General features: G+C 38.6%; 3 protein-coding genes and 1 long non-coding RNA gene across 5 annotated transcripts; 2 read left to right on the top strand and 2 right to left on the bottom strand.

The window, feature by feature from the left end:
* Window positions 1-225: 225 nt before the first annotated feature.
* Window positions 226-7,902, top strand: stxbp2 (syntaxin binding protein 2). The gene is made up of 19 exons (XM_011604065.2): window positions 226-336; window positions 1,384-1,433; window positions 1,507-1,588; window positions 1,716-1,792; window positions 1,899-1,974; window positions 2,167-2,270; window positions 2,551-2,699; window positions 2,779-2,863; window positions 3,354-3,484; window positions 3,595-3,702; window positions 3,997-4,054; window positions 4,168-4,233; window positions 4,461-4,541; window positions 5,603-5,744; window positions 5,824-5,930; window positions 6,014-6,112; window positions 6,193-6,278; window positions 7,037-7,194; window positions 7,287-7,902. The coding sequence occupies exons 1-19, from the start codon at window positions 300-302 to the stop codon at window positions 7,364-7,366; spliced, it is 1,776 nt and encodes a 591-aa protein (XP_011602367.1). The 5' UTR covers window positions 226-299; the 3' UTR covers window positions 7,367-7,902.
* Window positions 7,903-8,031: 129 nt separating this feature from the next.
* Window positions 8,032-13,371, top strand: LOC115250015 (uncharacterized). 2 transcript variants are annotated; one of them, XM_029836897.1, is made up of 12 exons: window positions 8,032-8,666; window positions 9,154-9,255; window positions 9,370-9,526; window positions 9,620-9,780; window positions 9,944-10,105; window positions 10,188-10,332; window positions 10,429-10,559; window positions 11,482-11,626; window positions 11,704-11,837; window positions 12,168-12,347; window positions 12,486-12,524; window positions 12,619-13,371. In XM_029836897.1, exons 1-12 carry the CDS (start codon window positions 8,625-8,627, stop codon window positions 13,027-13,029), a joined length of 1,809 nt encoding a protein of 602 aa, XP_029692757.1. In that variant the 5' UTR covers window positions 8,032-8,624; the 3' UTR covers window positions 13,030-13,371. The 2 variants fall into 2 exon arrangements, with proteins under 2 accessions (XP_029692757.1, XP_029692756.1); XM_029836896.1 differs by having other exon boundaries at window positions 8,032-9,255.
* On the bottom strand, window positions 9,906-10,724 carry LOC115250016 (uncharacterized). Its single transcript, XR_003888596.1, has 3 exons — window positions 10,677-10,724; window positions 10,415-10,509; window positions 9,906-10,052 (listed from the first exon to the last, which is right to left on the bottom strand). It is a non-coding gene; the product is annotated as an uncharacterized lncRNA (long non-coding RNA).
* An 832-nt stretch (window positions 13,372-14,203) lies between the features above and the next one.
* Window positions 14,204-24,191, bottom strand: LOC101071797 (myosin heavy chain, fast skeletal muscle). Its single transcript, XM_029836900.1, has 39 exons — window positions 23,973-24,191; window positions 23,723-23,866; window positions 23,476-23,632; window positions 23,360-23,387; window positions 23,163-23,277; window positions 22,976-23,068; window positions 22,817-22,880; window positions 22,622-22,720; window positions 22,424-22,527; window positions 22,208-22,346; window positions 21,878-21,996; window positions 21,640-21,789; window positions 21,385-21,555; window positions 21,007-21,313; window positions 20,838-20,914; window positions 20,670-20,757; window positions 20,463-20,580; window positions 20,256-20,379; window positions 20,030-20,166; window positions 19,670-19,925; window positions 19,347-19,589; window positions 19,044-19,220; window positions 18,799-18,944; window positions 18,617-18,707; window positions 18,114-18,503; window positions 17,877-18,003; window positions 17,519-17,637; window positions 17,011-17,207; window positions 16,750-16,933; window positions 16,480-16,645; window positions 16,280-16,404; window positions 15,873-16,181; window positions 15,591-15,794; window positions 15,374-15,499; window positions 15,091-15,261; window positions 14,904-15,008; window positions 14,716-14,811; window positions 14,500-14,631; window positions 14,204-14,317 (listed from the first exon to the last, which is right to left on the bottom strand). Exons 1-39 carry the CDS (start codon window positions 24,174-24,176, stop codon window positions 14,297-14,299), a joined length of 5,823 nt encoding a protein of 1,940 aa, XP_029692760.1. The 5' UTR covers window positions 24,177-24,191; the 3' UTR covers window positions 14,204-14,296.
* Between the last annotated feature and the right edge of the window lie 166 nt (window positions 24,192-24,357).

The raw sequence follows: 24,357 nt of genomic DNA on the forward strand, positions 1-24,357 counted from the left end.
TCAGAAATCTTGTTTTTGCCAGTAAAAAGTGGCCAATTTGACAGCAAACATATACAAAACTGACCTGTCTTCCAAACGTTCCAAATTAAATCATTCTTTACATAGACCGTGTTATTTTAAACACTTGCATATCAGTTTCCCTTGATACTGAAGTAAGCATCTTGTTGAAATGATGTTATTATTTCAATATTAAATAAGAACAATAGGGGGCACTATTTCACTTCCAAAGCCCGTGTGAGTGGACCACACAGGCTCCAATAACAAGGAAGTGAGCGTCTAGTCAGCAGACGACTGTCAAGATGGCACCGATTGGGCTCAAAGCAATAGTTGGAGAAAGTAAGTGGCCTATTCATCCTCACATCATTCTTTAGATTACGTTTAACGTTAAACACAATAAACCGTGTTTTACCTCCTGGCAGTTTAATCACCTCTGACTTTTAAAGTTCAACGTAATAGATAGGACTACCGTGCAGAGGGCAGTTCTTCCTGTTCCCGTTCCTGTTTCGAACGTTGCCGAAAGACACAATTCTCCCTAATAAGTCATTCAATGAACAGTATTTTTCTTTTTTAAACTTATTGTCTTAGCGACAACATTTCTGACGTCTTTGTGACAGATATGTACCATTAAATGTGCCTTGTTTACAGAATGTAGCAGTTCTAGTTCCCCGCTAACATTAGCTAGCAAAAGTGAAGTTTGATAGCTTCGCTAGTGATGGATCGGTCACCATTTTTACATTTACGGCTTCTTCTGCTGTCGATGAGTAGTTACATTCATAAATGTACAGTATTTCTTTTAAATTTTACTCTATATAAATCTGTTTTTTGCTAGCACTGTCAGATTTGACGATATGCTGATAAAATCAGTTTAACACCTGTTGTGTTGACAGTAAACTACAATTCTAAATGCTGGCAGATTTTTCGACACAGCGCTCAGACGACTGCTTAAAGATCTAGAAAAGAAATCACAAATCTGCTCAACACAGTCACCTGTCACAGTTTTAATCAGTTTGTTCCACTTTGACTCAATTCCAATTATATGTCTCCGTATGGAATTAGTTTAATAGATCATTAAAATCGCGTCGTTGTTTTTTGCTCGGACAGGTGTTTATGTGTAGGACTTTCTTGTTGTTACTTGTAAACAAAGATTCAGCATTGTGTGTCAGTACATGCACCACACCTTAACCTCCATGATGTCACTGGAACAAGCCTATTTTATATCAACACCATCATTTTCCTCAAGAATATAGCACAAGAAAGTTGCATTCAGTCAACTGGTTGATTAACTATGGTATAAAGTGATAAACAATGCACTGCACGTAGATGTTTTAGGTTTATAGATGAATTAAATGAATAATTGAATATTTATATGTCACTCCCATATAGAAATCCTCAATGGTGTTATTAAGAGTGTCAAGAAAGATGGAGAATGGAAGGTAAGAATTTGGGTTTTTACATTTTTTCTAGTGATTAGTTTATCACTCTATTTAAATGTTTTATTGTGTTTAGGTCCTTATTGTTGACCACATGAGCATGAGAATTCTCTCCTCTTGCTGCAAGATGTCAGACATTTTGGCAGAGGGTGTGACAAGTAAGTTCTCCATCTTTCACTGTTCCATTCATTTCAATGTTTTCTGTTATTAGGACCAAAAGGTCCTCCGATTTCACTTCCACGTTGGTCATGCCAAAGAACTCAAAGCCCTGTTTTTTCCTTTTAGTTGTGGAGGACATAAATAAACGGAGGGAGCCCATTTCTAGTTTGGAGGCCATTTATTTGATTTCACCTGTAGAGAAGGTTAGCTGGTATCTTTTTTTTCTTTTAGAGAGGCTATTAACACCTTCTCTATTTGCATTTATTTTATATTTGTATTGAGCATGTTTTTGTTTTTTTTCTCTTCCAGTCAGTTCATGCTCTAATAAATGACTTCAAATATGGTGCCTTTGCTTACAAGGCTGCACACATCTTCTTCACTGACAGTAAGTATGCCTCTGCTTATAAACCTAAACTTAAGTGAATCTTGAATTTCCTAATCAATATATTTTGTTTACAATCAAGAGAAACATATTCACATATGCACAATCACATTTATGCTCAGAGTGTAACATATATGACACAGTTACATTATCACTTATTCTTTTGTAATATCTTTATTTGTTTTGCCTCCATAGATTGTCCAGATAGCCTCTTTACAGCGATTGGGAGATCTAGAGTTGCCAAGGTTGCAAAGACTTTAAAAGAAATCAATGTTGCTTTCCTGCCATACGAAAGTCAGGTAGAGATCTTTTGCCTTCTTTAAGCAGTTCAGTTCTGATTTTGCATGAGTTAGTCATCAACAACCCATAAATGTTGAACTGTTGTGTTTAACAGCAAATGACTAATGTTGTCTGGGTGCTATAGTAAGTTTTTTTATTTTTACAGTGGCTCTTGCTTATATATATTGCTGAGAGATTATTCTATTTTAAAACAAAACCAGTGAGCCACGTGAGCACCTTTTTGTGTGTGCACTGACACATCTTATATACTAACTTGGGTGTTTTCCTAATACTAAACAGGTGTTTTCCCTGGATGACCCGACTTCCCTCTACTCCTTCTATAGTTCCAAGCCCAATGAAAAAAAAGATCAAATGATGGAAACTATAGCAGAGCAGATTGCTACCCTATGTGATACTCTTAAGGAATATCCTGCCATCCGTTACCGCAAGTATAAAGGATTTGCATTAAAGTATACCTAAAGTCCATTGTTTTTAAGATTTGCGTATTTAGTCTGTCTTGTTTCCAAGGGGACCAGAGGAAAATGCTAGACTGGCTGAAGAGGTCTACCAGCGCCTTAATGCTCACAAAGCTGATAACCCAAGCATGGGAGAGGTGAGGAATTACTTAAATCACCAACTACTACAGTTCTTCTTTACTTTATCATGTCACCATAAATTCTACTTGGTGGAGTTTGGACCTCTTAATTTTCAGTGGTTGTGGATGTTTCTGTGGTTTCTGGGTTTTATTTCTTGTTGATTCTTTTTTTTTTTCTCACATGTTGTTGGACCTTTCACTTTTGCCCTTCTATCTGTCTTAGCTGACATTTCCTCCTGAGATGGGTCTTTGCAGGCATGTATTACTGTTCTCTTCTCTCTCCTTTTATATTCAAAGAGTGTGACTCTGCTGTACTGCTTTCACGTAATCAAAACTGCAAAATTGCTGAAGTGTTCTCTTACACTGCAGTAATTTGAACCCGGTTGGCTAAACAATGACAAGGTTTACAGATTTTTATCACTGTGTGATGAGATAAAAACTATTCTCTTACACTTTGTATTAACTAAATTTGATTAATTGTTGATGATGGCATGTTCGTTTTTTTTAGGGTGCGGATAAAGCAAGATCCCAGTTGCTGATAGTTGATCGTGGATTTGACCCTGTTTCACCAGTTCTACACGAGTTGACCTTGCAGGCCATGGCTTACGACTTGTTGGATATCAAACATGACATATATACGTACGTCAGCATCTTAATTTATACCATTTGAATAATATTGTCTCTGCTGATTCAATTTGTTGGGTTTGTGTGAGTCACTGAATCATTTATTCATCTTTGTTTTTATAAAGCTATCAGACAAGTGGCATTGGGAGTTCCACAGAAAGAGAGGTGTTGTTGGATGAAGATGATGAACTTTGGATTCAGCTGCGACATTTGCACATTGCAGATGTCACAAAGTAAGTCTGTCAAAGCTAGATGAGTTTATGTGTGCCATTATTCCCAATGTTTGCCTTTGATTTTCTTTAAATGGGTTTTCTATTATTTTCAGTTATTAGATATCATATGTTGATGTAAGGAGGTTCATGGTAATATAACAATTTAGAGACCATGATTGGGAAAATTAGATTTATGTTGTCACGCACTTTTAATAGTATTTTGCTCTGTATTATGTTGATTGAAACAATCTTTATACAAATTTAACCAAAGAAAATTACACACACACACAATTCTTTTTTGACTTTCAATTGTAGGAAGGTGAAAGATCTTCTCCGATCCTTTTGTGAAAGCAAGCGAATGAGCACTGACAATGTGAGTGATGAAATTAATTTCTCACTATGGTTGTTGTTATTATCAAAAGAGAAAGAGAACAGATCCTTGTGGTGTCACACTCTTAATTTTGGCTGAAATGCTTTGCTTTTCAGGCCAACATTAAAGATCTCTCTCAGATGTTAAAGAAGATGCCACAATATCAAAAGGAGTTAAGCATGGTGAGAAGCTTAGTCATGTTTTATTTTTCCTCATCAGTATTCAGTACTTTTAACAATCACTTCTCTGATGGTAGATTCACATTGTTCACTTTAGCTTAGTTTAACATTAGCTTGAATGCAGTGTAGTTAATTTCTATTGCCCGGGGGATTCTTCCTGTTTTTTGGTGTATATTTTAAAATGTATTCAAATTCCCTTTTTTTGAGTCTTCTTTTTCCCAATTTAACAGTATGCTACTCACCTGAACCTCGCTGATGCTTGCATGAAGAAATTCAAGGCCTCTCTTGATAAGCTTTGTGAAGTAGAACAGGTCAGTACAGCACATATACATATACAACATGTACATCACCCTGTTATCGTACAGAGAATGTCAGATTGGGATTTGGTCTCTCTGACTCAATCCGCACATTAATTGGCATCAACATGATAAAGTATATATTTATAGCTCCTGCATATATTCATCTGGTAGGATCTGCTGAGGTGATGCTTAACGCAGAGTTGAAATCATAATATTGCATAAGAAGCTTGAGACCGGATGTAAACTTCAGTTTAGCTACAGAAATGTAGAAGAAGCTCTTATGTCATGACTGACTATTCGTGGTAATGTAGAAATCCTTCCATCATCAGTCTGATTAAGCCAGGCGCTGGTCCATAACATTGCTGTGTGTTTTTTTTCCACCACTATTCCCCACAGTTGTGCTTTTGTTGCTCTGTGAAGCTGCAGAGTGTAACAGTTGGTCTGTTATCAAGTTACTTACATACAAACAGGAAATGATGAGCCTGTCATGATTATGGCATTATGAGATACAAGTGTTAATGGAGCCTTTTTATACAAGCGAATAACTCAACTGCATTAATGGACTCTCAGCATGTCTGAATGCTGGCTCTTTAATCCATTGGGCATGTTTTGGCTCTATGATGGGATGTCTGATCCAGACACTTGGATGTCATTATTTGAATGCCCTGCATTGTTTGGGAACACCAGTTGGCATATGTAACAGTATGATTACAATGTACGCAGCTATTCTCTGGTGTTAGACAGTCACAAAGGGGTTTCTTTAATTGTCAAAAGCCCAGTTGCCAAAACCTTTGGACTCTGCTGTTTTTTAGTCATCACGTTCCTGAGACATTATGGGTTCTTTTAATTTGACATAAAATGATAACAACTTTACTACCATAGCTCTTAATTAACAAAGTTTTTATACGAGATCGACTTTAAAGTGGTTTTTACAGAAGAATATGTGCAACAGGGCCGCTTTCTTAAAGCCAGTACATTGTCATACGAGAGTTATGAATTTCCAGTCTTAAGTTCTAATTTTAACTTAACTTTTAGACTTCCTTGTGGTAACCATAAATGTCTTCCTTCCACAGGACCTGGCAATGGGTGAAAATGCAGAAGGGGAGCAACTGAAGGACCCCATGAAGAGCATTGTCCCTGTGCTCCTTAACACTGAAATTCAGGCCTATGATAAAATTCGAATCATATTGCTGTACATATTCCACACGAAAAAAGGTGTCTCATCCCTTCTGTTTTAATGAATATAGTATTTTGAAATATCTGTTTTACCTGCCAATTCATTTGTCTATTGTAGGCATTAGAGAGGAGAACCTCGCCAAACTCATCCAGCATGCAAACATACAGGAAGACAGTATTATCATCTCCAATTTGCAGAACCTGGGATGTAACATTCTTGCTGGGGTAAATTTCCTGATTATAGATTTCTGACGCTGTTATTATTGTTGGAGTATAAATGTCTCTTTTATTTATTTTATTTTTTTAAGGGGCGCAATGCTGGAAAAACTTTGCCTGAGCGGAAGGAGCGAAAAGAGAGCACATATCAGCTCTCAAGATGGACTCCCATCATCAAGGACATTATGGAGGTATTGATGCCACAATTTTCGGACATGGGTACTTACTGGTTTCCCTGCTTCATTATTTGACCTGAGTTTATGTATGATAGAACGCTATTGAAGACAAACTGGATAAAAAGCAGTGGCCGTTTATCTCTGATCCTGCTCCCATCAACACAAGTCAGACTACAGTCAGGTACGAGTGGAAAACAAAAGAATTAACACAGTTGTCAGAGTTCTGAAGTATTCCAAGAGATTTGTTTAGGTAATTTTGTGAGAATCACCTTGAACAGACATGTCCACGAGCAGAATCATTTTCTAGTTGATCCATATCGAAAGCATTGCTGTCCATAGCACTTGGATGCATATCACTTAAAGTTCTTATTTACTGGATCACACAATTAATCTGATGACTTCTGCAAATATAAAAAGATTACTTAAACCAGCAGCAAAACATCGGTGTCAGACAGATTATTGTGAAAATTAAAGGTTTAATCCCTTTGGCTCTTTTCACTGAGTTGAAGAGGGTGACCATTTAATTCGATACTGTGTAATCCCAGAGGGAATTCCTAACATGGTGACGCTGGTACAAATCAGTGTCATGGAACTGGGTTCACCCATAAGCTGCATTATGGCTTTTCTAAGAAAATGCAAATGTAGGAGTAAGGAGATGTTAATATGGGTTCATGGGGGTTTTATATGAAGTGAAGTTTGAATGAATTTTCAATCTATCTTTTTATTAAACTAATCTATAGGTAAATGTTTTAATGCTAGTAGAACCAGTGGGATGTTCATGTTGATGTTAATTAGTCAGTTTCTTTTAAAAATGCTGAAAAGATGCAGCTTATTCTATACTAAAAAAAACACAGTAATGTATGTTACTACCATCTTTGGCTAGTTTTTTAACCATGTTTTGGAAGTACTGTCTCAAGTGGTTTAATCCTCCTTTTGCAGCAGTGCACGTTTTGGACAATGGCACAAAAATAAAACAACAGAATATCACACAGGCCCTCGACTGATTGTATTTGTCATTGGTGGAGTGTCGCACTCAGAGATGCGCTCAGCATACGAAGTCACAAAAGCCACTCAAGGGAAATGGGAAGTCGTGATCGGTAAGCTTTTTTTCTTTTTTTGCAGTAACACACCAGCACTTTCACTGTGGGTCATTGCAGTCATTGTAGTAATGTGGTTTTGCCTTTTTCAGGCTCATCTCACATTCTGACTCCAACCAGCTTCCTAAATGACCTGAAGAGCCTGGACCAGGTTCCTAATCCTGATTGTTAGTTTGACTCAGTCTGATCAAAGTAGAGCACAGTCGAATAAGAGTTCAGTCTTTCATTTGAGATAAGATGATTGTCTGCTGGTTATTGTCAGCGCTATGATGCCTTAAGTGAGATATGAAGATATATTTTAGATGTAGATCTTGGAAGGAGATGTTGATTCTTTGTTTTATTTTAAAATGTTATTTTATCTGCTACAAATTGCCAGCTATTCACTGTTATAATTGATATTACATTCAAATCTTCTGTTTAATTCATCATTAATTTTATTATTGCTCTGTTTTCTCTGTTATTTTCCTTTTCTTGGCATATTTGATTTAGTTATTTCTTATTTCTAGCTTATTTTGTACTGAAAAAAGCTGGTGTGATCTAGATGTATATAAGTCAATAGAAAGTGTGTTGTAAATTTTCTTTACTAGGGAAAAATGTCAAATCTACTGTCTGATTTTACATTGCACATTGAACACATCTTTAATATATTTTTGAGAGCATTTATGGGTGTTTCTGTTAAAATAAATAAAAGAAACCTATTCACTTTAATATCTGTGTTGCGCATAGTGGTCGTTATACTCTGTCAAAGATTTCTATCAAATGTTCTTGCGTCCATTGTTTTTTAAGTAGATCCACAGGTATAAGTGAAGATATTTTGTTATATTACCTTTCATTAGTAGATGCGTTGATATCTTTGCCCTGAATTTTAGTTGTCACATCCATCACTGTCATTTTCTTGGTCAGAAATATGATGCTTTGTTGAATCAATCCATACAAACAATATTAGTTTTTTCTCTATTTTAATGTTTGTGCAATTTATGGACCAAGTGCACGTCACATCTTCTAGTTACAGTTTGAAGGTGGCTGCATTCATTTTTACTGGTGTACTGGTGAATGATCTTTAAGTATAGTGTCAGGTCAGAAGGGAGAATATGTACACCTCCCAGTGAAAAGATCATCCCTCGCCATGTGGAGGATTATGTTTTCATCTGGGATTACAGATGGTAATATTAAGATCGGGGACACTGCCTGGAGGTTTAATGATAATGGTTGTACTCGGGACCTGTTTCTATTTAAAAGCTTTTCACCAGGCTATAAGCAATACACACTTGGACTGGCATCAGTCAGGATCACTTCCTAAACACCAGTTTCCACTCCAAAGGTAAATAGCTTCTCCATCTGCAGGAAGGATATTGATATAGTTTCCTATACATTATATTAAATGTGATCTTCTATTAAGTGCTGAACAACTGTTTTTCTTGATTACTGTGATGGCTTCTGAGCTGGAAGCAAAAGGCTCAGATTCTGTGGTGGTGAGTAACTTGGAAGCTTTAAAACTATTCCTGTGCATGGAAGTTAGTTTTTTTTGTTGTTATATTTTTCTTGTTTCATAATAGAAAATATGGCAAATTCTAAGACCATTTTCCAGCATCATATTTTATGGCATTATTAAACTTTTTGGTTCACTCATATTGCAGGATGATATTGTTTCCAGGCAATAGTCTTGCCATGGTAACCATCTTGATATTCTTTCACCTCCAACATGGGCTGATGGGCTTAAGTTATGAATGAGAATTTAGCTTTTACATATTTAATTATTTAAAAAACTTAAACTAGCAAAAACTAAACACTTAGTTTAGATTGTGGTTATTTGCAATATCTAATATTGCCTTTAATAAGTCAGCGTGAGTTTCAGCTTCTCACAGGACATTCATTAGAACTGTTAGCATAAAGACTACAGGTTTACTCAACATGTTACAGGAATGTGGGATCACTAACCACCATGGTTCTGCACCACAGATCTCTGTGATTGAGAGCACTCCAGACAGAAACAGGAAGATTCTCTCATTGCCAACCAACCAATTACATGTTCCTCATCCTAATCAATCAAGATCTATACAGGTACATGCTGTTCTGTCCTGCTATAGTTGTTGGTCTAGTGTTAATTTTCTGAGAGGTTCATCTTAAGCTGGTTCAATTTTTACCATACACATATACCGAAATCTTTTTCCTTAGACAGAAACAGCTGACAAACAAGGCAGATTTATGGACATCATACGCAATGCCCAGCGTGGAAGCACGGATGAAAAGCGCTGCTCACTGGATCCTTGCAGGAGTGCTCCCTGCACCCCCCAACAGGCCAGGAAGTCAGCAACAGATGGAAACCACTCAGGTGGAATTCAAATAAACCGAATTCACAGTTACATTTCCAGTGTACATAAGTGTTAATTTCTATTTTTCTTATTTTCGGTCTCCTCTGGTCCAGATTCTGAAATGTTCTTCAGCCTCATAGCCAACACTCAAAGCCACCAACTCAATGATCAGCGAGTGTCTCTTGCGTCGTTACCAGGAATCCAGAATGAAAATGCAACCTCTACTGCAGGAGGAGATTCAAGCTACTTGTGCTATATGGTGTCTAAAGTCCAGGTTATTGCTTTCTCTTATTTCTAACAATAGAATTTTTTTTTAAAAAAACATTAAAATATATAATTGTTACTACATTATTACTGATTATTATCTCTATGTTAGGTTAAAGAAGTGTGCCTCCTGACTCCAACTCTTCAAAAACACTGATCCGATTTACTTTCAGGGTGCCAGGATGGATGACCAAAGGTGTTCGCTGCCTCAAATCCACCCCACAGAGAACCATCTCTCACCAAAAAGGGATGAAGGTCCTCCCCGCTCAGCCTCGTTCAGCACTAAAGCAGACATGGAGCCAACGAAGAATAAAGAAAAGGCCTCACCAAAAAAGGTTTATGATTCACTTACCTTTTAACAATTACATTGACTTAGAAATATTTAGGACAGCTTACTGCAATTTTTTCCTCTTCTAGGTTTTAACTCCAGCCGATCAGAATTATTTATTCACCTTGATGCATCAGTCCCAACGTGGGCGAATGGATGAACAGCGGTGCTCTTTAAATGTTACTCCCATGTCCTCACCCATAAACAAGCCCAATCAAAGCACTTTGTTCAAAGGTTAGATTGCTAAAATGTTCTTACAACTCAACTGCTTTTAAATATTCTATACACTAATCTTCTAATCTGATTTTTTTTTCACCATTCATTTTCCAGATTCAGAGGACTTGCTTCAAGTTTTGGTTAACTCTCAGAGCCGACGGCTTGATGACCAGCGGGTGACTCTTCCTTCATTGCCTGGGATAGGAAATAGAAGCACATCAGCATCAACTGTTCAGGAGCGAGATGTAAGTCACTTATTTTACACACTCTCCATGTTCAGGAGATCATGTTGGTTCTATGAAATATTATCATTGATAATGATATAGCATCTGTAGTGTAGTGTGTATTGTGGATCGCAATACCTTTGTGTGTAGCTGCTAATCCGCATGTTCTTTGAATGAAGACTTAAAGAAGAAAAAAAACAATTTCAAAATGTATTTTAACAATAGAACCAATTCGAGATACAAATATTACAGAGCTCCGGGCCAGTTCATAACCCTACAAACAACAAAGTCAATTGTCAGGACATGGAGTCTGACCACCTAACTATCCCTTGGCCCAGTCTTTTATAGAACAATATATGTAAATTATTGATGCTAATTCAGTCCAATCCAGTCCTTCTTCTTGGATGACCTCATCTTCTTCTTCCCGCCTCATTTGGTGTTGGTGCAGTCCTTCTTCTCCATTTTCTTCCCAGATAGCCAGGTCAGAGGTCATTCCTGCCGAGGAACTTATCAACACCAGTAAACTATTCTGTCATGTTTTACGATGGGGGTCTACCACTTTCCGTCTGACTGTCTCCTCCTGGCTCCAACTGTCTAAACAACATTCATGTCAAGGAAGGGTCAACTGACTGCTTATCTTTATTCCACTGATTAAACATTCTACTATTCCTAACTTCTAAAGTGCTTATAACAGAAAACAGAAACATATGGTACCACACATGATAATAAAATAAAGACAATTCTCTTCAGTAGGTATATGATAAATTCCCTGGAGCCTGTATTAAGATACAGAAAAACACTGTCTGTAAACATGCATTTACATGCAAGTTAATTAATGGTTTGTCTTCATTCTAACATGATGAAATAATTATATCATGTTTATTGGTTGTCATTTTCTTAGTGTTCCCTCACATTATATAATATTTCTGTTTTCTATAAAAAGGTACCTCCTGTTGAGGAGGAGTTCTTCAAAATGATAAGCAATGCGCAAAGTGGACGGTTGGAAGACCAGCGTTGTTTTTTACCACGCAGTAGAAGTACACCTGCCACGCCTACACACAATGGAATGGCTTTAAATAACAACACAGGTCAGCCATGCATAGTTTGTAGCTGGACCTTCTGTCGTAGTGATACTGTAGAAATAACATTTGGCGGTCCACAACAGGTGCAGATGCTGACGCATTCTTCAAGAGGATTTCTTCCGCCCAGGCACGACGGCTAGATGATCAGCGTGTAGCACTTCCTGCCTTGCCTGGAATAAGTGGAGGTTCTGAAAGAAAGGCAAATGGAGTGACAATGGTTTGTAGTATAACATTTGCATGTATGGTGATAAAACCTCCGTACAAATACCATTTGATAAAAAAAAAAATACTTAACAGTGTTTTTATGCTACAAGAAAATGCCGAATTAATATTTATGCTTTTTTTCCTTGCCATGGTTCTCTTCACACAGTAAACACAGATAATAGAATGTTTACATCTAACCATTAGATGCTCTCAAATATTTTTACTGTTAAGATTATTTGTCATATTTAACAGATCTTTTAACCACAATTGAATGTTATTAGTGGGGAACGCACAGTGGGGAAATAATTGAAATATGTTTCATCTTTTGCTTTTCATTTGCAAGGGCCCTCCCCCTCGCATTACCATTGATAAAAGTACATCAACAGCATCAAGAAAAGATATAGGATCTACCTGTCAGGCGCAGAGATATTATGAAGAGTGTGAATCCTCCAAAGCCCTTCCAAAATCCATTTCATTTACCTCTGAGACAGAATATCAGAAGCAGCTACAGTCCCCAGCCCAGGTAAATTATCTCAGTGTCAATTTTAAGTTTCAACGGTAGGATGCATTGTTAATTTTGCCATTCACTGCTTGTTTGTATCTTGAGGCTATTTTGAGCAATTTTGCAGTGTCTGAAATATATATATATATTTCTTTACAGATCACTCTGAGGTTGTCCATGAGCTTCACAACACCCCAGGTATACATATATGTGTGTGTGTGTTTTTTTTTTTCTGTAGCTATTGTCTTATAAAACATGTATGTTCATCATATTTAACTCTTATCTGTTGCAGGATAAGAAGACTATAGAACAGCCATATGCACATCCTGAAGTTTTCCTCACTTTGGGTGCCCCTGGAGATAAACTTGTGATCCCTCTGAGCCCAGCACCTGGCAGACCTTTGTCTTTGAATTTAAACCTCGTTCCCAAAGACAATGTTAAGTCTAAGCACTGTTCATCAAACCGTGTCAGTCCAAAAAAAGCCAACTCTAGATCTTCATCTCCAAACCCAGCAACACATAAAGCACTCAAGGAAACTTCACGCATGCATGAAGAGAAGGGCTCTGCAGCCTACTCGACTAGTCCAAAGGAAAACAGCTTCTCTCTGATTGATAAAGCTCGAGGAGGACAAAAATTGAAAGTAGAGCAGAGAAAAGGAAAGGCAGGTGGAAAGAAAGAAAAGAAGGACAATCAAAAGCAATAATAGCCAGGATTGTGCAAAGTCTGTGTTAAAAACATAAAGTGTGTTTGCCGATGTACAGAGGCACTTGCTTGAGTAGTAGCTGCTAGTTAAATGTTCCATATTACTGAGTTATTATTGTGATGTTTTAAAAATAAGAATGCATTGTGTTTTGGATTTTTTTGTGTTACCCAAAGTATATTTGATGAGTTTCTGGAATCAAAACAAAATACAGTAAAGAGTCATTTGTGAATTAAAATGCTTTCTTTTTTGTTTACTCTATTATTTTCTATAACTTAACAGGTATTCTTATTTTAATACATGCTTACTTAATGCTAAAATATAACAAATAAAGACTGGAAGAGCAAGGTGAGAAATGCTCAATATTTATTTCTTGATTTGAGGAAGAAAATTCAGACATAAAATCTCAGCTGGTGATATTTTCATTCAGCAGAGTCACTTCCCTGGAAGGAACAGAGGTATTTATTAGTCAAGCAATAATTTCTGTTGTTTGCAGCATGAATTGTCATCAGAAACGTACCTTCCCCACATCACGGCTCTTGACTCTCAGCTTGTTGACCTGAGACTCAGCAATGTCAGCACGCTCCTGAGCTTCCTCCATCTCATGCTGAACCTTCCTCAGCCTGGACATGTGAGTGTTGGCCTGCTTTAAACTTTCATTTAACTATTAGTGTACTTTTTTTAACCTCAGGGTGCATTGAAGTCAATCATTTTGCAAGCTACTGGAGAGAATGTTTTTTATAGACCAGTGGTGTCGCCTTCCACAAACACCTTACAGGCAGCCAGCTATATATAAAACAAAGCCCCTTTGTCATCCGGTGAACAAGACAGTCCATGTGAAGGAAGGCTTATGTTGCGGAAAAAAGGGATCTGAATGCCTGTAACCTAGGGCCGTGTGCCAAAATAATGTCCATGTTATAAAGTGATATTGAATTAATATCTTATATACTTTATCAATTAGTTGTGACAGCTTTGCAGAAAAAGAAATGTTTATTCTTGTTATTTATCTTAAAACAATTATTTTGGCAGGGAAAACCTCATATACCTAATGTAAAAATAAAAAGTGAAATCGGATAGTTATTATTGTAAAATTATTGTAAATACCAGAGTTGATATTAGGGATATTGAGCTCTAAGCAAATGTTTTGTGGAGTAAAAGGAGAAAAACAAACTCAAAATGCAGTAAAAACGGTTTATTGAGATTTGACAAGAAAAAGCTCAGAAACTCATATTATATGATTTCCAATCAAATCCATCAGGGGACTATTTTTCTACTCGGCAGAATCATTTCCCTGAAAGAAAAAAGGATGATTAGCTTTTCAGGTACAATATTGGAACATTTACAGAAATACTGGCATTAATGTATAAAGGAAAATGCTTTAATTGGTACGTAACATTAACATTAAACAATAATGTGAAAATAAATGTATTTCAAATGGTGATATACAACACAGTGAATGATAGCACAAAGTACCTTCCCCACATCACGGCTCTTGGCTCTCAGCTTGTTGACCTGAGACTCAGCAATGTCAGCACGCTCCTGAGCTTCCTCCATCTCATGCTGAACCTTCCTCAGCCTGGACATGTGAGTGTTGGCCTGCTCCTCCTGTGAGGGGGTGGAAGAGGAAGTCAAGAATGCTATTATATATTCTAAATTAAGGAGATGGTCACAAAAGTGTTGTTGACTCACAGCCTCCTCAGCTTGTCTCTTGTAAGCTTTCACTTTGAGCTGCAGTTTATCCACCAGATCCTGAAGTCTGTTGACATTCTTCTTGTCCTCCTCAGTCTGCATAAAGAATGGTATAGAATCTTAAATAATCAGTTCTGAGTTTTCTCCTGATGTATTGTAATGTTAATCTCATCACAATCAAATTTAACCTGGTATGTCAGCTCCTTCACTCTCCTCTCATATTTGCGGACACCTTTAACAGCATCAACTCCACGTCTCTGCTCAGCTTCAACCTCAGCTTCCAGCTCACGTACCTGAAAGATAATTAATATCCTCCATCATATTTTTCTCCAGGAATGTCCGAACATGTGAATTATGTTGAGGGTTTATAGCTACCCTGGACTCCAGTTTCTGGAGCTGCTTCTTGCCACCTTTCATGGCAAGATTCTCTGCTTCATCCAGGCGGTGCTGCAGGTCCTTGACAGTGACCTCCAGGTTCTTCTTCATCCTCTCCAGATGAGCACTGGTGTCCTGTTCCTTCTTCAGCTCTTCTGCCATCATGGCAGCCTGAAATTACAAACATTTCCCTTCTTTATTTAGAGTCCATGATAGGATTAATATTCTCAGAGCATGGAAGCAAATGAGAAATGGACCATCTAAATGATAGATGGGAGCTCACATCAGTGATGGCCTTTTTGGCTTTCTCTTCTGCATTTCTCGCTTCCTGGACGGAATCATCTACCTCACCCTGAACCTGGACAAGGTCAGCTTCCAGCTTCTTCTTGGTGTTCAGAAGACTGGTGTTCTGAATGTTTAAAAAGTAAAGTCTTAGCAAGATCTTTATAAAGAATAGTTGATATAGTAGCTTCTTGAGAAGAGAATTAATGGAACCCAACCTGAGAGTGAAGCAGACCAACACGCTCGCTGGCATCAACTAACTCCTGTTCAGCCACTTTGCGTCCCCTCTCTGTCTGCTCCAGAGCAGCTCTGAGCTCCTCAATCTCAGCCATCATCAGACCATTTCTACGTTCTACCATGGCAACCTGCTCCTTCATATCTTCTTGTCCTCTCACAGCATCATCAAGGTGCAGTTGGGCATCCTGACAACAAAGACACAAGGTCAGTTTTCTTCTTGGTTAATATTTTGATCACATTAACAACAGCTGAACCAAACCAACCTTAAGCTGTCCCTGGACATTTCTCAGCTGTTTCTGGGCCTCAGCAGCCTGCCTGTTGGCATGGCTCAGCTGAATCTCCATTTCATTCAGGTCTCCCTCCATCTTCTTCTTGACTCTCAGGGCATCATTTCTGCTCCTGACCTCAGCATCAAGTGTGCTCTGCATGGAGTCGATCACTCTCTGGCTGTTCCTCTTGATCTGCTCCATCTCCTCATCCTTCTCTGCCAATTTCCTGTCAACCTCACCCTTGATCTGATTGAGCTCCAGCTGAACGCGAAGAATCTTAGATTCTTCATGTTCCAGCGTACCCTGTTGGAAAAAATAGGTAGTTTTAATCCAAAAATTAATGGTGTTCATCAAGAAAGCACAATTTTAAAAAATGAATGCATTTTATTAAAAATATATACCTCTGCTTCCTCCAGTGCAGTTTGAATTTCAGCCTTTTCGCTTTCTACTGCTTTCTTGGCTTTTTCCAACTCATGGATGCTCTTTCCATTCTCACCAATTTGCTCAGTTAGATCTGAGATCTCCTCTATAAAAGAATGAATAATATGATAAAAATGATACCATTATTATGTGGCGGTAAAATACATGAAATCTGACATACGTTGCAGGTTCTTATTTTCTCTCTTCAAGGTTTCCAGATGATCCAGAGCTTCCTCATAAGAGTTCTTCATCTTGAAGAGTTCAGTGCTGAGAGAACGAGCCTCCTTCTGAGCTCCTTCCAGCTCTGCCTGACCCTCCTCGTACTTCTGCTTCCATTCTGCCAGGACCTGAAGGAATGCCCAGCAAACTCTTGATTTGGTCCATGGTTTTTATGATTTTACATTGGGGTTTTGTATATAATCCTGATCAATCAATGTTTAAATTGTTTTACCTTGTCAAAGTTCCTCTGCTTCTTGTCAAGGTTGGCAGCCAGAGAATTAGCTCTCTCCACATCAATCATGAGGTCTTCCACCTCACCCTGCAGTCTCTGCTTGGTCTTCTCCAGAGAGGCACACTTTGAGTTCACAGCCTCAATGGATTCCTCAGCGTCCTGCAGACGCTGGGCCAGCTTCTTCCTGTAGTGAACAGTAATGTGATTACCTGAAATAAAAGTAGGGAACACTGAATTACATTGAAGGATTAGAAGGTTTACTTGGCTTCCTCCAGCTCTTCAGTACGCTGAATAGCATCCGTCTCGTATTTGGTTCTCCACTGAGCCACCTCACTGTTGGCCTTGGACATTGCTCTCTGCAGTTCAGCCTTGGCTTCCTGCTCCTCCTCGTACTGCTCTCTGAGCAGATCACAGTCATGGCGTGCTGACTGAACAGCGTGGGCCAGGGCGTTCTTGGCCTAAAGGGCATTGTGGTCACATTAAAAATGTCAAAAACGACACAAAATTACTAAAATGGCCAAACTATAATGTGAAAATACAATTATTTTTTAGTCTTGTCATACTTTATCTATATTGTAAAGAATATTGTTTATGCAGAAGAACATAAACTAAGCTTTCAAGGAATTTACATTTTCTTCACACCATTTACAATAAGTAACTTTAGTGGTTTATGGTAAACATCTATCATGCAGATTAAGTTAGAGTCTGTCATGTGTGAGATCTATTTAAAGGCAGTATTAACAGATAGGTAATATTAGAGATTTATTACCTTGACTTCCTCCTCAATGTGCCTCTTAAGCTCATCAATCTGCTGAGTGTAAGCCTGTTTGCCTCGCGTAAGCTGAGAAATAAGAGCTTCTTTTTCCTCAATTTGGCGCGAAAACTCACCTGAATAAATTATAATATGGGTTGAATGACTTTTTGCATACGAGACTAAACTGACAAAGGTTTGTCATTGATCAGGAAACAACAATTTTATATGGCACCACAACTGATCCACATTTCCATTACACCTCCTGCATTTTCATAAATATTCTACATTTGTTCTTAACACACTATATTACTGAAATAAGAAATATTTTAATGAGACACTTTTAATTAAAACTTTTCATTACAAAAATACGCACCATTCTCTGTTTGCAATCGAGCCTTCTGAGCACTCAGATCATTGAGCTGCCGAACATTCTCATCATTTTTGGACTTGATTTCACTGAGCTGGTCCTCAAGCGTTCTGCACATTTTCTCCAGATTGGCCTGTGAGGGACATGAATTTATGATGTTGTAATTATATCATATTCATTCCTATTAACTATTCCAACGGGACATTAACTGAAAATAATTTAATGCAATTGCTTCATGATCACCTTAGCTTTAGCAACAGCCTCCATGTTGCTGGACAGGTCATCGATCTCCATCTTGAACTCGCTCTTTTCCTTCTCCAGCTTCTGTTTGACACGCTGCAGGTTGTCAATCTGCTCTCCCAACTCTGCAACGCTGTCAGCCTGCTTCTTACGGAGGGCTGCTGCAGTAGCTTCATGCTGCAGGGTAGACTCTTCAAGATCACGACGCAGCTTCTGGAACTCAGCCTCACGCTTCTTGTTCATCTCAATCTGAGCAGCTGTTGCTCCACCAGCTTCTTCAAGCCTCTCACTGATCTCCTCAAGCTCCCGGGAGAGATCAGCTCTCTGCTTCTCAACCTTGGCCCGAGCAGCTCTCTCAGCCTCGATCTCCTCCTCCAGCTCCTCAATACGAGCCTACAGATTTGATGAATAGAACAATCAAAAATGTACTGATTGGAAATGTGAAGGTTTGCATTGGGCAAAAAATTCTCAATTCACGGACATAAACATTTAATCCAGTTCTTTACCTGGAGCTCCTTGATCTTCTTCTGAAGCTGAGCACCAAGAGACTGTTCATCCTCAATCTTGCTGAGCAGCTGGCTGATTTCAAAGTCCTTCCTGAATGCATGAAAAATAAACAAGAAATCTGCATATCCCCCAAAATGTATATAATGTGAATTTCATTTAACAAATAATGTTTTAATCTTACTTCTTAAGTTTTTCATCAGATTGCTGTTTGTCATTCTCCAGATCCATTATGGACTCCTGGGCCAGTTTCAGGTCTCCCTCCAGTTTTCTCTTGGCTCTCTCAAGGTCCATGCGGAGCTTCTTCTCTTGCTCCAGTGATCCCTCAAGCTTTCAGGTGACATTTAATGTTTATTATTTGAATATATTTTAATGTTGAAAACACCCAGTATGCTCTGAAAGAGGTGCATTATTCAGTCATTTTCTTACATCATCCACTTGCTGTTCCAGCTTTGTCTTGGCCTTGGTCAGAGTGTTGACTTTGTCTTCCTCTGCCTGGAGGTCATCGAGTGTTTGCTGGTGGCTCTCCTGGAGAGCTTTCTTCTCCTTGGTCAACTTGGCAATAGACTCATCTTGAGATGCCATCTCCTCTGTCAGGTTTTTCACCTATAATTATACGTTATGCAAAATGATATTGTACAGATTTTTACAGTCTAACCAACTACTAAAACAATTATGACCAGGGATCTATTTTGATTTTGTGCTTCAGTAAGTTTTGTGCTTCATGTAAACCTTATTTTCTGTGGCATGTTTCTCCTTCTCCACTTTAGCCAAGGTGAGCTCCAGGTCATCGATGTCTTTCTTTAGCTCAGAGCATTCATCCTCCAGCTTCCTCTTCTTGGCTGTCAGTTCAGCATTGATCTCTTCTTCATCTTCCAGTCGCTCAGTTGTCTCTTTGAGTTTGGCCTCCAGCTGGATCTTACTCTTGATGAGTCCCTCACATCTCTCCTCCGCATCAGAAAGGTTCTCACTTTCCTAAAGTTTGAACACATATATGAAATGAATCATTCTTATTCTCTGTCCTAAAACAAAAAACAGTTTCATCTTCTCCTTACAGAGGCGACTTGCAGTTGCAGGTCGTTCTTTTCCTGCAGAAGGGAAACCATTTTCTCCTCCAGTTCTTTCTTCTTGGCCAGGGCAGTAGCCAGGTCTGTTTGCATTTTACCATAGTTCTCCTTCATCTGAGCCAGTTCCTTCTCAGTCTCAGCGCTCTTCAGAAGAGGCTTGATCTTAAAGTACAGGTGCATCCATGGCCAGTTCTTGACATTCATGAATGAGCGGACGTTGTACTGGATGGTGAAGATTGCATCCCTGATTAAAATAACACAAGATACAGTATAAATTGTACATATTTAATTTTGGACTTTAAATAATAATTATTTATTGATACATTATATATACTATATGGCTCTTACCTCCTCTCCATCATCTTAACAAACTCCTTCCTCATGAGAAATCCTCTGCAGAGGGCCTGAGTCATTGTCACCAGCTCAGCCAGTTTCTCATCTCTCATCTCCTCCAGGGTACCCAGCAGACCAGCTTTGAAGAACACCTGTGAATCCAGTGAAATGAAACCAGTCTTCAGCACACATGGAAACAAAACAACTCTTTCTATTCTTGCTGCTGTATTCTAAACTGCACCTTAGTGTGTCCAAACTTGTACTGGGTGTGATCCACATCAATGGAGCCCAGAAGCTTCTCTGAAGCTTTCTTGTTGTCAATAAACTGTCCCTCGGGAATGACACTGGCATTCAATACTTTGTATCTACAAGAGAATACAGATACAACAGTTCAGTCATCAACTTACAGATAATATAATATGTTCAACTGATTCTACTAAGATATCACCTCTGCTTGAAGTCACCATAGAGAATTCTGCTGGGGAATCCTTTCCTGCAGATTCTGATGCCTTCCAGGACACCATTACACCTCAGCTGGTGGATGACCAAGAAGTTCTCCATCAGACCTGAACAGTGTGGAAAATATTCAATAGCAAACCATTAAAAAATTTTACATTATACATTTGAGGTCAAACAAAACAATACAAGCACCAACCTGGGGTCTTTGTTTCATTGGGGATCAGACAACGTACAAAATGAGGATGAGTGCTTCTCAAGTTTGTCATCAGCTTGCCCAAGTTCTCCTATAAGGCAAAATATCAATTGTATCAGTAAATCAATCTAGCAGTCACCACAATACTTTTTAATGGTGTATAAAACTAACCCTGAAAAGAGCAGACACGGTCTGGAAGGAACCACCCTTCTTTTTTCCTCCCTTCTTTCCACCACCAGCAGCAGCATCTGCATATTAAAACAATTAATCTTTGATTATCAGGATCACTTGTGAAGAGTTGTTATTTCATACTCAATTATGAAAGGATAGAAGTTCATACCATCAGCACCAGCATGTGCAGCATACAGCATGGACAAGAGCTTGTTGGAAGATTTTTGGTAGAGCTGAACAACTGAGTCATTCAGGGGGTCCTTGTTCTTATCCAGCCAGCCATTGATGTTATAGTCCACAGTGCCAGCATAATGGACCAGGGAGAAGTGAGCTTCAGCCTTGCCCTTTGCAGGCTTTGGCTTCTCAAAGGCCTTGGTCTTGCCAAGATGCTGATCATGCAGCTTGTTTTTGAAAGACGTGTCTGTGGCTTTGGGGAACATGCACTCCTCTTCCAGGATGGAGAAGATGCCCATTGGCTGTGAAGAATTTATTTCATGAATATTTCTATGATATATACAGACATCACAATATCAGAGTGATCTTTTACCTTCTCAATAAGCTCAATGCAGGCAGCCAAATCCATACCAAAGTCAATAAATTCCCACTCAATGCCTTCCTTCTTGTACTCCTCTTGCTCCAGGACAAACATGTGGTGGTTGAAAAACTGTTGCAGTTTCTCATTGGTGAAGTTGATGCAAAGCTGCTCCAAGCTGTTGAACTGTCATTTTATGGAAGGACTGTTGTTAATTGTCCTATACATAAAAGCTGAAGATCATGTCTCCAATTACAACTGATAACTCACATCGAAGATCTCAAATCCAGCGATATCCAACACTCCAATGAAGAATGACCTTGACTGCTTTGTGTCCAGCATCTCATTGATACGGATGACCATCCACAAGAACATCTTCTCATAGACAGACTTACACAGAGCACTGACAGCATTGTTGACCTGACAATAGGGACGTTGAGTATATGTCAGCCACTATAATGCTTTAACGTGCATCTAGCTCTTCAATGATATGATTCTTCTTCCTTACCTGTGGGACAGTCTGACCTTTGGTCACCATCTCATTACCAACCTTGACTCTTGGGTAGCACAAACATTTCAGCATATCAGCTGAGTTCAGGCCCATAAGGTAGGCAATTTTATCGGCCTCTGACAGAAATTAAAAAGCAAAACAAATAAATAATTAATTAAAAGACTCATTATTGTACTTTTCTATCATATGCCTAATGATACCACTGGTAACTAATTCACAGCTACCTCCTTTCTGTTCTTTTTGAGCACAGATATGTTTAACATGTAAAGGTGTCAAACTTTAATACATTATTTTTTGATTAAACGTGTTTTCCTTTCACATACTTACCCTCAGTGCCATCAGGTTCAGCCTGCTCCTCACGCTGCTTCTGCTTGAATTTCATGTTGCCATGATGCATCACAGCTCCAGTCAGCTTGTAGATTGCAATTTTCTCTTCAGCAGTGAATCCCAAGATCTCAATAGCAGTCTGCAATGTGTGTTTAATAAATCAGTTATTCTGGTATTCATCTTTTGTTATTGTAACTCAAAGATGTATAGACTTACATCAGTTGCAATGAATTCCTCTACATCATTGATGCTTTTGACAGTGATCTCACCCTGACTGATCATTGGATAGTCATAAGGGTTGGTGGTGATCAGCAGAGCCTCTGGAGGAAAGTGGAATAAATGTGCATATCATCAATAAAGTGTGAATATCATCATATGTCTCCCATTATTATTTATTCATTTTCATAATCTCACCCAGCAGTTCAGGCTTATGTCCGGTCATCAGCTGATAGAATATATGGTAGCTCCTCTCAGCAGACAACTGGAAGGTGACACGTGACTTCTCCAGCAGATCTGTGGAAAAGGATGAGGATTTTAAAAATAAATAAAAAATCAACTGCTGTTACTGTTGCTGCTTATACCAACACTGTGAGCATTAAAAGGACTTGCATGTTTCAATATCTGCAGAAGCCAGCTTTCCACTAGAGCCAAAGTGGATTCGGATGAATTTACCCTGTTGATGGACAAAAAAAGAGAAAAGAAATACTTAAAAGTTTTACTTTGAAAAACAATATTGGTCTTATATTAGTCTATGAAAATCATACTTACAAAACGAGAAGAATTGTCATTTCTCACGGTCTTGGCATTTCCGTAAGCCTCGAGTAAAGGGTTGGCGGCAATGATTTGATCTTCCAGGGAACCCTAGAGAACAAAATAATTAAGCCTTCAACTATTGAGATTATAGTTTCAGATTGAAGGATGAAAAAAGTATTTCTCAAAAGAGACCCAGTTTTACCTGTATTTTTCCAGAGCCTTGCTCTGCTTTCTTACCCCCTCCAGCCACCGCAATTGTTGCAAAGTACTGGATGACACGTTTGGTGTTGACAGTCTTTCCAGCACCAGATTCTCCACTAGGGTATAAAGTATATTTTTGATTTGGCCGGAAAAACAGTATTAAGGTCACAATGAAACACATTGAAATTTTTTACTTACGTGATGAGGACCGACTGGTTCTCACGGTCTAAAGTGAATATATACATATTATAATGAAACCGATTCATGTTGTGATTTTAATTTCCTGCATTATTCTCTGGCATGCTGGATCTTACCAGTGAGCATGAACTGATAGGCATTATCAGAGATGGAGAAGATGTGTGGTGGAGCCTCAATCCTCTTCTTTCCTCTGTATGCATTAACAACCTGGGCATCATACACTGGAAGCCACTTGTAGGGGTTCACCACGACGCAGAAGAGGCCAGAATAGGTCTGCAGGAAAGAGAAAGAAATTTTATATTTCATAGAAGTGTTCAATGGATAGAGTATATATGTGCAATACTTTAGGAGACTAAAGCTTACGTAGATCATCCATGATGCAAAACGCTCTTTGAGGTTATACAGCACAGATGGTTCATTCAGGTGGGTCATCATGGCCATGTCCTCAATTTTATCAAACTTTGGAGGATTCATGGCGTGGATGTCATCCTCTTTCACAGTGATGGTCTGAATTAAAACATTCAAAATGAGCAAGCTTCTCAATCTTCCTGGTTATATATTGTAGTTTTATTTGTTCACTCTATTACAAGTGGTGCAGCATTTAGTCCCCTACCTTTCCTGTCACCGTCTCAACTGTGGCTTTGCCACCCTCTCTCTTGATGAGTTTGCCTTTCAGATACATCTCGGCAGGTTCAGCCACAAAATAGGCTGTTTTGGCATCAAAAGGAGTATTCTGTGCTTCAATCCTCTCCCTCTCTGGCTTCCGGAGGTATATAGAAGCAGGGCCATACTGCTCCATCTCCGCGTCTGTACTCATGATGGCACCTTAGGATACTGAAAGAAGGGATTTTCATTGATAAAAATGTCTCTGCTATTTATTTCATTATTTCACGCCATGCTGAACAAATGCCTTAAATTATTGTGTTTGTGAATCGGCAATTTTGAAAACAAAACAAAAACCTGATTTACCTTCTCTCCTAACAGTGAAAGATGTAATT

Source organism: Takifugu rubripes, chromosome 5 (genome assembly GCF_901000725.2).
Source record: "Takifugu rubripes chromosome 5, fTakRub1.2, whole genome shotgun sequence".
Classification (NCBI taxonomy): domain Eukaryota; kingdom Metazoa; phylum Chordata; class Actinopteri; order Tetraodontiformes; family Tetraodontidae; genus Takifugu; species Takifugu rubripes.